This window comes from Tachypleus tridentatus, chromosome 8 (genome assembly GCF_004210375.1).
Source record: "Tachypleus tridentatus isolate NWPU-2018 chromosome 8, ASM421037v1, whole genome shotgun sequence".
In the NCBI taxonomy this organism is placed as follows: Eukaryota; Metazoa; Arthropoda; class Merostomata; order Xiphosura; family Limulidae; genus Tachypleus; species Tachypleus tridentatus.
This window is the reverse complement of record NC_134832.1, coordinates 112,913,998-112,927,508: the sequence shown is the minus strand read 5'-3', so window position 1 is coordinate 112,927,508 and position 13,511 is coordinate 112,913,998. Positions and strand designations below refer to the sequence as shown.

Below are 13,511 nucleotides of genomic sequence, written 5' to 3'. Positions count from 1 at the left end.
AACACGTGTCAACACAACGATGTGTCCAGACTGTGCAGATATAAGACTGAGAGACTATATTGAGAGTAATGGGGTGTATTCCATCTGGCCACAGTTTTCAACGAACCAGTTAAGGTTGTATGTGACGCAGAAGGTGGTGGGCGGACGTTAGGAGTGCGTGCTATGTTTGTAAACTTCTTGTTACATTTTGAAGAGGTTTGTAGTATTAATAACGTATGAACTTAATTTAACACTTTTGTGATTTCTACGTTTATTTGAACTACTATTAAGAAAATAATTAAATAAGATAAGTCGCCAATGTGTATTTAAACAATTTATGTTTGGGTTATTATTTTTACCTCAAATTATATTCACGATTAATTAAAAAGCAAAATTTTGATAAATATTATTTTCTGAACATAATCCAACATCGTGAATATTACAACGATGAACCTCAGGATTTCAGCCAATCTTGGTATCAGTACAGTGTAGGACTTGAAACACTGAACGAAGATTTTTGGCTTGGTTTCTATTTCTTACAAAAGCAATGTTTACACGTGGAGACACCATGCACGTCATGGCTTCTAACAACTTTCAAGAAAGTAATAACATTCTAATCAATAGCAAAAATACCAGCGGAAAACAAAGACAAACAACTGACCGTCTGGTTAGAATAATCGAGTTAGAATATAAAGGATTTAACCGCAAACATACAACAATAACCTTTCATTTCCAGATTCAAACAGTTTAAATATAATGCAACATATATAGATGGTTATCTAGTTTTACACTAACGTAACCACTAAAGTTAAAATTAAAAACCTCATTATCGACTCGGTCCGGTTAAAAGCACGAGTTCGACAAGGTTCCGTTATCGGTTCACTACTATGTGCCCTATTTGTAAATTAATATAACATACCATTACCTCAGTAATCTCACCGATGTACGCGGTAACCAACAACTGAGGCACGAAATGTTGTGAGAATATTTCACCGAAAATAACAACAAAAAACAGCAAAAGTTACCAAGGCGCAGTCGCTTTTGAGTTGGGAGACTGCTGTTGGTATACAATACAGCATACTAGATTACTTTAAAGTTTCTTCGTGATTAGTCTACAGTCAACTAAACTTAATACAAGTTTTAATGCAAAAAAAAAAAAAAATCGTTTAAATAATAATATACTGTTACCGTAGGATTTTGTCAAACAAACCTTCTGACAAATGCTACTGTAGTGTATTATCAATGATAACAGCGGCCTGCATGGTGCTGGTTTGTCTGTTGATATTGGACAACACAACCAATAGTATTTTGAATTCAGACAAGTACATAAACTAAACTACTTTCGGAAAGAAGAATAAACAATTATAATTTTATATACTAAAGAAGAAAAAGTACCATGATTATTACGTAAACTAATTTCTTTGCGGGTAAGATATCGCTAGACGAATAAAGTTTCGATAGTTATCTCGCTTTCTTCACATGTATACTTATATACTATCCGGAGGAAATTTAACTATGGATGAGATTTTGAGCATACAGAACTCTTGGTTCTTTACCCAACTTATTTTGAATTTCTGCAAAGCTACACGAGGACTATATTTGCGTCAACAGTCCATAATTTAGCAGTGAAAGAGTAGTCATCCCCACACACTCCTACTCTTTTTACCAACAAACAGTGAGATTATTTGACAAATTATAGCGCCCTCAACGCAAATAATAACTCTGAACATAGGTACAATTTCTCACTTAATTTAAACGAGAAATTGAATTGTATTGGAAATTTAATATCTTCCGACCTTTCTTACTATTATCTCTCGCATGTCAGTTTCAAATTTCTTTACACCTTTATTCTTCTGCCACTCTTTCACTATGTCATTTCTTCACAGCAATTGATTCACCAGTGTTGTGACATCACTCTTCGAACCATGCCTCGTACTTTCTCCTATTGTTATATTTTACTGATATTCGGATGTGCCGTGTATATTTAACAGAATTAAGTTGAAGAAACGGTTTATGCTTGAAAAACTGTCTGAAAAGAAAGGTTCTTAGATTTTATTATCATTATTACTAAAGTTTCTTTTTTTGTTTCTCAAAATTAATTTGCAATCCAGAAGAAAGAATTATTGATCAATTTAAAACAACGTTGACTTGTAGCAATAACCAATAGAAACAACACTGATACGTCATTACGTCAAAAGTAGAACGTTCTCGCACCTAACAACAAGTTTCGTTCAAAAAAAAAAAAAAAAAGAATCATGACAGACAATTTCCGCAGTTTTAAAAGTAAAGCTTTTAAAAGGTTTATTAACATCTTCAGATTTGGCAACAGAGTAAAGTAGGTTGTTCTTTTGAGCACCATATCTTATTGTTTTAAAATATTTTGCCAATTAACGTTTAAAATTTGCTTAGTTGGCAGGAATTTCTTTTCATGAAAAGTGGTTTTATGAGTTAAAATGTAATTATTGTAAAGAACAGCTGCTTCATGTAATGTTTCAACTTTCTTTTCATACAAATAAGTTTTGAGATCGTAACTTGTACAGCATTGAAATTCATAAATTAAACATAATTGACTTAAGTTACCAAAACTGTTACCAATACGAGTATGCATAGAATTACAACACCTATCAAAATAAACCTCTTTTTCATGGGCGAATTCCATATGAGTTTGACCATCGTGATTGTGATAACCTTCTTGAACCAGATTGTATGCTTTGAGGATAGCTGCTTTAATCTTATCATTATCTGTACAATTTTCTAGAAAGAAAGCAGCATAAGCTTCTTGTACTTTACCAGTCAAAACACACTGTAGGAATAATGACCATTTATCGGAAGGCTATTCCACCGGTAACGAAACTGTTGTGCCATTCGTCCTTAATTTTGAATTGGTAGACTACAGAGAAGGTAGCTGGCCAACACCACTCGCCACAAACGCTTGAACTATGATGATCGAATTTTGGGATTTCACCGTCACTCTTATAACGCACTCACAACCGAAAGTCTAAAGAGTAAATTCACAGTAACGGAATTCGAGCTATGGACCCATTCTAACTGTTAAGCCACGCTGGATAACTGATTGGAGAAACATAATAATATTCTGGATACACACCTAATTAAACAGTAAATCTACTGACACATAAAATATAGATCAACTGTAGAGTGAATCCCAAAAAAACACGTACTTTATACTTATTACACTTACACTTGAAGTATATGTTTGTACATATTTAATTTATATTCAAATTTGAATACACAATCTTAAAACTATTGTGATCGAATGTTAAGCCATTCTTTTGAAGGATTTTCAAATTTCACACTGTGCCTTTAAAGAATTAGTTCATCAAAGTACATATCTATTATATTTTAGTAATAAGTAAAGAAGACAAATTTGTTTTCTAGTCTCAGATATATCAACTTTAACTCAGGTTTAGCATGGTAGCTAAGGTTTCTATTATGTCAGTTCTGTATTATAAGTTCTGATGGACCCGATGATTAATGTGTTAGTTTTAAATTTAAGTTTAACATAAATTAATTTTGATAAATCTTATTAGCAATGAAAATAATTTAACATTAATAAGTGCTGTTCTTTATTTTGATATTCATTGATGCCTCCTTAAATTCTAAAAAAGGACAAAACATTATATATTTATTGGGTTTAGGAATAATTCGTGAGCGTTTTTTTCAAGTTAACAAAATATATTCATAAATGAAACGCTTTCGCAAAATATTTCATGTCATTTGGTAGATAATTTTTTGCTCTAATAGATGGTATGTTTGATTTTCATATGTCTTTAATTTTTGCTTTCATTTTCAGCTCATTAAATGGAATAACAAGTGGACAAAATCGAGTATTTTCGACACCATCTGCTTTTCGCATTTAATTTCTTGCAATTTCGTTTCATACAATGCATACTATATACCTAGGTATTACATGAAATAAAGTATCATAATAAATGTTTTGGGTGTAATGTGTTCATGCATTGAAGTATTGTATAGTCTTGCATGTAATGCTTGAATGAAATTATTTAAAAACGCTCACGAATTATTCCTCAACCTAATATATCAAGGACAGATTAATATTTACATTGAATTTTGCTATGAGAAAATATAAAACTTACACACCTGATTCTTTAAAATGAAATAAGTTTAATGTATTCGTAAAATTAATATTAATGTATTTGGGTTACTTAATAACCAGTGTTTCTTCTCCTACCTAAAGATTTTAATTATTTTTAAATATTGTTTTAAAAGAAATACTAATATATCTAATAAAACACCAGATCGTCTGACTTCTTTTACTAATTTCTTCTACCGGTATTTCGACATTAACGGTCACTATTCGGGAAATAGTTTTACCGTGAATCTATATAACAACACACATGTGCTGGTTTTCAACTAAATATAAATAATCTAAAATAAATACATAAGTAACAATACGATACAGTCTATGTAGAAACAAAGTATATTAAAATGTTAAAAAATAAATATAATTAATCAGTATACTTTCGTTTTCATAATAAGATGTTAGTTTAATGATTTTTTCCTTATAATTATAATATAAATAAAATTTATTTATTCTATAATTTCATACTTTTTCTTCTATATGAGTCTTATTAACTGTTTTCACAATTTTACAACTTCTACTATCTTTACACGTCCAGTTTCTTATGGCCTCTTACTACTGGCGATTTAAACTAATACCAAAACTTTAATTCAGTGATTTAGTTTCACAAGGTTAGCATAAAGATACACAAGTGGCTCTCTCTGCTTTACTCACTACAGATATTGAAACCAGGTATTTAACATTGTAAGACATACTGCTGTACCACTGTGCTTGCGCAAAAAAAAATTCGAAAAATGATCTTTCATCTTTTATATTAGATTCCCAGAAGAGGAAAACATGAAATATAGCTCTTTTAGGGCTAGCCAGATGGGTTAAGATATTATACTATATACCAGTAAACAGTTTCTGAGCGTGTTTTGAAAATATTTAGAGCTCTAAAAAAACTACATTTTCATGTTTCCCCTTTTTGAGAACGTAATATAAATCAGAAAAGATTATTTTTCGAAAAACATATTTGCAAATTTTTGGCACCATTTTAATGATCTTGTAGTAAAAGTACAGAAAAATGTGGTTGTGTAAAACCGGTTGTAACTGTGAAACCGTGAAAAAATTTACTGACAATTACAGAAAACAAAAAGTAAGTAAAACTTCGAAACTATAAAATAACTAAGTTCCATTTCTATAAAAATTATGAGGAATAGAATGATTAGAATAATATTTAAAAAAGAAAGTATAATGACTAATTTTAGTTAGTTTCGAACATTTGTAATGTACTAAATTTATACATGGGCTTTATTATATGTTTGTATCTTTGAAAAGCATACGTATTTAATTTAAATTATTCATATGTAGTTGAAAAGTAATATTTGTATGTTTTTCTGTGAAAGGTTATCAGTAAAACTATTTTCTGAACAGTGACGTTTGAAGTTACGAAAATGGTAGAAGAAATTAATAAAAGAAGCGGCATATCTGCGGATTTACAACGTTGGAAACCTAGTTTCAATACCCGTGATGGGCAAAGCGCAAAGAGCCCATTGTGTAGCTTTGGCTTAAATTCAAACAAACAACGTTCTGGTTTTATATATATATATTTGTTTCACTAGAATACCACAAAACCAATGACTTCCAACTATTCCAAAAACCTTGAACATGCCAATAAAAGCTCCAAAGAAATAGGTAAAATATCTCTATTTTAAAATTGTCTATTGTTAAAACTATTAGGTTTTAGTCAGAATATTTATTTTATCTGTAGATCCGAGGAAAAAATCTCCTCTTTCTCCCCCTCTTCACTAATTTACACCAATTGAAGTACTTGAACACAAGCAACCAAAGTATAGAATTAAAACTTCACTAAAACAACACAGAAATGTTTCACAAACAATTTCTATCCAAAAATGGAGAAAAGAAATTGGCAAAGAAAACATTTTGTATCAATACATAACTTTCAACGCATAAACTTCCACTTTCTACAACTAAACTTAGTGTTCGACAATATGCATTCAGAATATTAATATGATAAAATCGACTAATCAGTTAATGATACAGAATTAGTCAATACATATCCTGAACTCTTTTCTTATCAAAGCAAAGACAGACCATATGAGCCCAATATTTCAAGCCAGAGTTATGCAAGACCATCAAAGTGTCTTAGGCCTTAAAAAACTAACACGTCTTAAGTTCGGTACATTTTACTACCTTCTTAACAAATCAAATATAATTAAAAAAGGATCAAAATGTAGAGAGCAAAACACATTTCTAAAAGCCCAAAAATATATTGAAGAGAAAAGAAAATCTTGCTCAGGGACTTGTCGTAATCTAGCAGATACGTTTCTTTTGAAGAGTTGAAACCAAACCAGAATCGTTTTGACTATATTTTAAGTGAGCATGAGCTATCAATACATTCTAATGGAATACAAAATAATCAGTTAACTGGAATAGACTACACACAGATAAAATAAGACAAAAATTGAATGTTACATTACATCCAATAAATTCCGCAGACTTAGTTCATAACCAATTTACAAGCATCACTATCGGGTGAAGCTGGATGAAAGAAAAGTAAAAATCATAAGACAACTAATTTGCATGACTCTTTTATTACATGCACATCTCAAATAACATTCGCATTTAAAACCACAATCATGTGCTTCTAATGATTAGCCAAAGCTGAACACCATATTAGGGGATGTGACACCATGCTGAGGTTTTACACTTTAATATTTATAAACATTATCGTACCGCGAAAAATAAGTTTATCTCAGATAAAACAAAAAGTATTAGAAGTCTTGACATATTCTTAGAAATAAATATTTTTATTTTTCTTCATACATGATGTCCTGTTAAACGATATTTTAGAACTCTTTTGTCTGTACCTTATAATTTCTTCGATGTCAACATTCAAATTTATAAATTTCAACTTTTTGTTTTAATTGTATATTTCCTTTAACATTAACAAAAATTTGCTTTATCTTATTCGTCGATTGAAATATAAGATAAAATATTTAGCTGATATTAAACAAATAAAATAAAATAATAATTAAACATGGAACATAAGGCAGAAGTACACATTCCTTTTGATACTTATGTAAAGAAGCACATTAGGCCGATATTACGACAAATTGGCAAACAACGATTTATACATACAATGAAGTGATCTACAACATGTTTCCACAAAATATTGGACTGTCTTCTTCAAGTATGGTCTTTAACTCAACAGTACATGGTTTATATATAAGTACATAAACAAAAACACAATAATTTATTGTAAAATAAATGTTTTCAGTAGGGTTATAGATAAAAGTCAAGGCTAGTCAAATCTATGGTAGGCGAATAAACGTAACCAAATATGGTTGATGTTGCTATGGCCATTAATTATCACGGCTAAGTAAAGGATCGTTTGGTTTTATTATCTCTATAGTTTCTAAACAATATCTTTTCTTTTGTTTTTTTTAGTTTCAGAATAGTGTAGGAGAGAATATTTGTTACAAATTGGTGACATGTTGGAAAGGATATCTGCATTTAATTTAAATTAGATTTAGATTAGTCATTAGATAAGTATAATCTCTACTTATATGACTTTAGTATTATTTTTATCTATTATTTAAAAATAATATGTCCAATATATTTATTAATACAATCGCATGGGAGACTATATACATATATATGTCTTGTATTGTTCATTTAACAGGAGTTATTTAGGGTTAGATAACAAGGTCTTTATTTTACTGGAAGATTTAATGCCAGAGTGCTAAAATTATTAAAGAAGTTAATGAATTCATGAGATATTTCTGGTTTGAAATGGAATCTCGGTAGAAGCTCGGGGCAATATAGTATTTTGTAAGGTTCTGAACTTCAATAAAAGCACCACCTATAACGTTTAGGCTAAACTTCTAGACAGTACCATATTCTTTAAGTTGCTCAATTCAGTTTCTATATCGTTTCTGCAGGGACAAAGTTGTAATAAAATGCAGTAGTGAGTTAGTGAATGTTGGGTTCCCCCAAAATCAAAATGTAATTGTTTATTTCACATCCTGTATACATATATATATATAAATTTGCTTGTGTGTGTATAAAATGAAATAATTTGTAAATATATTGGTTAGGAACATCTTAGAAGGCACGTTTATAAAGAAAGGATCTTTATAATATTTCTTCTTCAGGCATAATACTATCAGACAAGATCGAGCACGTGGGAACAATTCAATATGATGTTACTGAAACCATGAGACCTTGCCTTTTTCAGGAGACCTCATTTCTTCCGAGAGCAATCAGTAACTCATGCATCCAAAGTCAAAAAGCTAACGTCTTTTCTGACGTACAAGAACAGCTAGCTCCTCCAGAGATGATCATACCCAAAACGTACGTATTTTAAAGTAAATTCTAACTCTTAGCTTTACTGGTTGTCAGGATCCTCCAGTCATAGTCCATGGGACGCAGATTTGAACTCTCGTCACAAACCCCTCAAGGTTGTAAATGTACTATGACCCTCTTTTATTCCAGTGACTTTTCGCCGTGGAGGTTGTAAATGTACTATGACGTATTCATTATTCGTAATTATTGCTTTTATTCCAGTGACTTGTGCAAAGGATCGACTTCGTCGAAAAAGTCACTCAAGAAGCGACTTCAGGTCTTTATAAGATCTGCCAAAAGTGCCATCAAAGAGACCTTCAGCAGGGAACATGTCTACAAACCAAACAAAGAGGAAAGACGGCAAAATCCGCACAGCTCGAGAAAATCACATTATTTATTGAGAAGGCTGAGAATTCCCACGTGCTTCAGAAGAAGAAAAAAAGAAGTACTGACAACCAGACTAACTTTGTGTATCACGACTCGTAACTACGAGGATTTACATAGTATATTGCATATACTGAACGCAAACTATTACATTACAAGAAACAAGTTGTAATACATAAATTGTAACTGTAAAAATTTTGTTCAGGCCATGGTCTGACTGGCCTTATCGCTTTTTTAGGATCATCTTAGAAACATACATTTTTGACCATACATGTATGCATATAATCGTTTCTCCTGATTACAGTTTAGACGAATGTTAAACACAAAAGCTGTCAGTGTTGTGTGTGTTTTTCTTATAGCAAAGCCACAAAGGGCTATCTGCTCAGCCCACCGAGGGGGATCAAACACCTGATTTTAGCATTGTAAATCCGGAGACATACCGCTGTACTAGCGGGGAGCTAGCTGTCAGTATAAGTGGCTTTGTGGAGAATGTTGCATGCCTTTTGTATATTTTTCTCATACAAGTGGAAGTTGTACTGACTGTTTAGCTATACTTCACCTGGTGAAATAACGATAATTTCTTAGTGGTCAGTCATCAAATAGTTATTTACCCAATAATCATTATATGATCCACAAAGTGGCCTCAGTATTATTAACATGGTCTTTTTCGACGCACTAGTTATCTAAAAGAGCAACTAATGAGACTAAATATCTGGAGAAAGTTTAACTTGAACTTCCAGTCGGTGTTTTTTGTTTCAAAATTTCGCACATTTTATCACAACTATTGTCTAGTTAAAAATTGTGACCTCATAATTTTTCAAACAATGACAGGTCAGAATCATCTTATCTTTCCTAATTTTAAACTGACCGACCACTTGGAAGCACCCACTGCAGTAAGATACGGTATCGAACTCGTAGTGCCGGAACTGACTGTCATTCGTATCACGCGGGACAAAACGAAAATTACGGACAGTATTTAGCTGCATTGTGGATCGAATTTTAGACATAAAAAAAGCGCAACCATACACACTAAATATTATCCACTGCTGGCCCGTACTAGTAGAAGATATTAGAACAAATTAATTTTAAAGTTTAAATTTTAGCGGTTCACACCGCTACAAATCGGGTTTTGATATTCGTGGTGGGCAGAGCACAAATAACACCATTGTATATCTGTGCTTCATTCCAAATAAACAATTCAACTCTCAAAACGTTATTTTCTGACCGAATAACTGATTTGACTTTCACTCTTGAAGCATACCCACAGCCTCAAAGATTGAAGTATCTTCTTATGACAGTGAACCAAAATACACGTGGTCCACTTTCCTTTTCTGCTAACTCTAAGGTCAAGCCCTGTCTATTTAACACTTGCAACAGGAAAAAACATAAAATTATTCGATATGACCTTGTGTATTGTCTCTCTTCAGTAGTTAAAAGCCTGAAAAAATGTCTGTAATTTGAGAGATATATAATAAGGATGTGAAATTAAACATGGCTAATAATGACACATTTTCTCCAGGGCACGTTTTAATACTAACAGTTATTTAACAAGATACATAAAAAGAAGTGGGATATTTACACCTACATAATTGTAATTTGCTGTTCCGCATGTTTTTAATTTATTTGATGTTGCTTTAAGCCACAATGCGTTATTATTTGTTTTTCTGCCAAAAAATAGTTGAATAATATTCAGTATAATTGATAAGTGATTAATTTATTAAAAACATTTAACTGTTAATTTGGGAAATCCTTACCTGTAGTAAAAACGCAATCTAATTTTTCATATATTTTGTTTTTCTATATGGATAATATATTAAGCTATTTCTTAGTTAGTTAGTTATCACCATTAGATTCCATCTAGGAACATAGGGCCGCAATAGCTTGCGGATTCTTCAACAAGTATTTAAGTGAGTAGGTTGTTAGCCCACTGCACCGAGCCGTCCCTAATATAGCAGTGTAAGACTAGAGGGAAGGCAGCTAGTCATCACCACCCACCGCCAACTCTTGAGCTACTCTTTTACCAACGAATAGTGGGATTGACCGTCACATTATAACGCCCCCACGGCAGGGAAGGCAAGCATGTTTGGCGCGACGCGGGCGCAAACCCGCGACCCTCGGATTACGAGTCGCACGCCTTACGCGCTAGGCCATGCCAGGCCCAAGCTATTTCTTATTCGTGCCTCACCTCACTAACATAGTCAAACAAATCAAGTTAGATATTAATGGATGAATTTTAGTTGAGTAGATAAAACGCAATAACAATGCAAATTCACTACAGATACTTCACTATTGATATATATATTGTTCTGTTGGTTTCAGGAGTATTTGTAACCCTGATGAGAGACTGTGAAACATTAATTTTGCTCTCTGGGTTTCTTGATGCAGGCGATGAAATTTTAGAGGTGGCCAGAATCAGTGTGAAAGAAAGAGACATCGGAGAAGTAAACGACCTAATAATAAAAAAGAACAAAGTATTATTGACAATCTTACCTCAATCCAAACGGAAAGACAATTAAAAATGTACAAAAAAGTTCATCGACCATCGTTGATTCGCCATCTGGGTCTTCCAACAGCGTTTTTGTCATTAAACATAATATCTATGTACATATGTATATATGCTACGACTTAAAGATTAATACCGAAAAACAACAGATGTAAAATAAACTTAAATTGTATTCTTTACTGTATTATATGTACATTGCAAAATTTTATTGGTTAATAAACAGAATCATACCCGCAGAATTATACGCAGAATAGCTATAGATGAATCAATCGAGAAGAGATTTAAGTTCTGTATAAAGTTTTACTGAGACTAAAGGGTTTTAGTCCCAACAACCAGAATAATTAAACAATATAACTGTCTTTAGCAACAGACCTTACGTGGTTGGCAGCGCTTTAAAGATAAATCACTGTTTAAAACAACATAGACAGACAAAAAACAACAAAGTCTGAATAGATTATAAGAAAAATATTTGTTATAATATGTAACTCTCGTCATTATTTTGAAAATGTAGGTTATATAGAACATTGCATACAGAAACTTTGTACTCAAATCATAACAAAAGTTACAAACTCCAGTTTACAGTTGTCTATTAAAAGTATTTTTGATGACCTAACTTTTATGATATTTTTAGTTTTTCCATGCAAATTTTTACTTTATGTAATAGTTATGAAAAACAAAAGATAATAGACATAACTAGTAATTCCAGCTCTTGAGCAATATGCAGTCAGATGTATGTAGGAATCAGATGGAGAGGTGGTGTCATACACAACATGACACGTCGACTAAAATAACTTTTTGGAACAGCATGTAGCCTATTTGTCCCTCTCAACTGTTTCATCCTCTAAGCTAAATTAAAATCATTTTCAGAATTATAGTCAGCCGTTGTCATTCATATACAAAGAATTTTTGTTAAACGCACACTTTCTACTTCTGGAGCATCTGAAGGTAACCCATTTCAAAGGCCAACCACCCTCTTGGAAAATTGAAACTGTATAAGCTCAATGGGACTTTTACTCTGTCAAAACTTATATTTGTGTACCATATTTCAGTCAGATCTACCATAACTCTTCTTTTAGCAAGAGAAAACAATTTCAGAAGACTTAATACCTCCATCTCAACCCCTACATCACAGACACTGCATTAGAAACCCTTCTGTGAAAACCCTTTCCAACAATTCAATTTCTTTTTTAAGATAAGGAGCCCAAGACTGAACAAAATATTCCAAATCGTACCAAACTTGTGACAAGTTCAATGAAATCATAACCTCTTTAGACTTATATTGAATATTTCTGTAGCTACAATTTAAATTTTTATTTGCCCTATCACTTGCAACATCTCACTACTTAGAGGGCTTTAGAGACTGACAATCATTAAACCTTTTCTTTCATGATATTGATAAGGCCATTCCCATTCAAATTATACTTATAATAAAATTATTAATACTCACATGTAATATTTTTCATTTTCCATAATTAAAACTCATCTCCCGTTTATTTTCTCTTTTTAGAGAATTTACAAATCTTTTCCCACAACTGATATAAAACTAATGGGTCTACATTCACTGAGACAATTTATATTACCTCTCTTGAAAAGAGAACATACCTTAGCTAACTTCCAGTCCTCTGGTTTTTGACAACTATTTAAGAACTGATAAAAATAGTAGTAAATGTCCCACCTATTCAATCTTTAACCTCCCTCAAAACCATTAGGGAAATGTGATTTGACTTAGGAGTCTTATCATTTCTTTAATCTTTTGATGTTTTTCTTAACCAGTTAAAATTAATTCAGTAAGTTAGTTCAAACTCGTTTACATTTATCAACTGTTCAAAACGTGGAATACTGCTTAAATATTCGTAAATAAAAATCGAAGAAACACAAAATTTAGTAACCCAGCCATCTCATAATCATGATATACTGAGCTCTCTCTAAATTACCCTTGAAGGATGCTAACAGCATTCTAACATTTTGTTTACCCTTTATGTACCTGAATAAATCTTTACTGTTAATTTTTTAAATTTCCAGCCAGTCTTTTATCATGCATCCTTTCTGATGTTCTAATTTCTTGTTTCACAATTTTTTTATCTTCTACAATCTTGTGAAACTCTTGTCAAACATGTTAATTTATGATGCTTGTCTTTGATTTTTTCCCGAAACTCTTTTTGAGACAACTTGTTAATTTTTTACCTCCAGCTACCTCTTTCTTTCTCTAAAGAATATATTTAACATGAATATTGA

At 31.9% G+C, this 13,511-nt stretch overlaps 1 protein-coding gene across 6 annotated transcripts in view; it reads right to left on the bottom strand.

The window, feature by feature from the left end:
- Window positions 1-13,511, bottom strand: part of LOC143223228 (zinc transporter 7-like) — a 66,023-nt gene that overhangs the window by 35,835 nt on the left and 16,677 nt on the right. For 2 of the 6 annotated variants that reach the window (XM_076450874.1, XM_076450873.1), the window contains exon 1: window positions 11,061-11,207. The exons of 2 other annotated variants lie outside the window; for them this stretch is intronic. In XM_076450874.1, coding sequence (XP_076306989.1) covers window positions 11,061-11,207 — 147 coding nt within the window. Of the gene's footprint in view, window positions 1-1,775; window positions 2,296-11,060; window positions 11,208-13,511 lie in introns of those variants that run through there. 2 more of the 6 variants (XM_076450877.1, XM_076450878.1) reach the window with 2 other exon arrangements.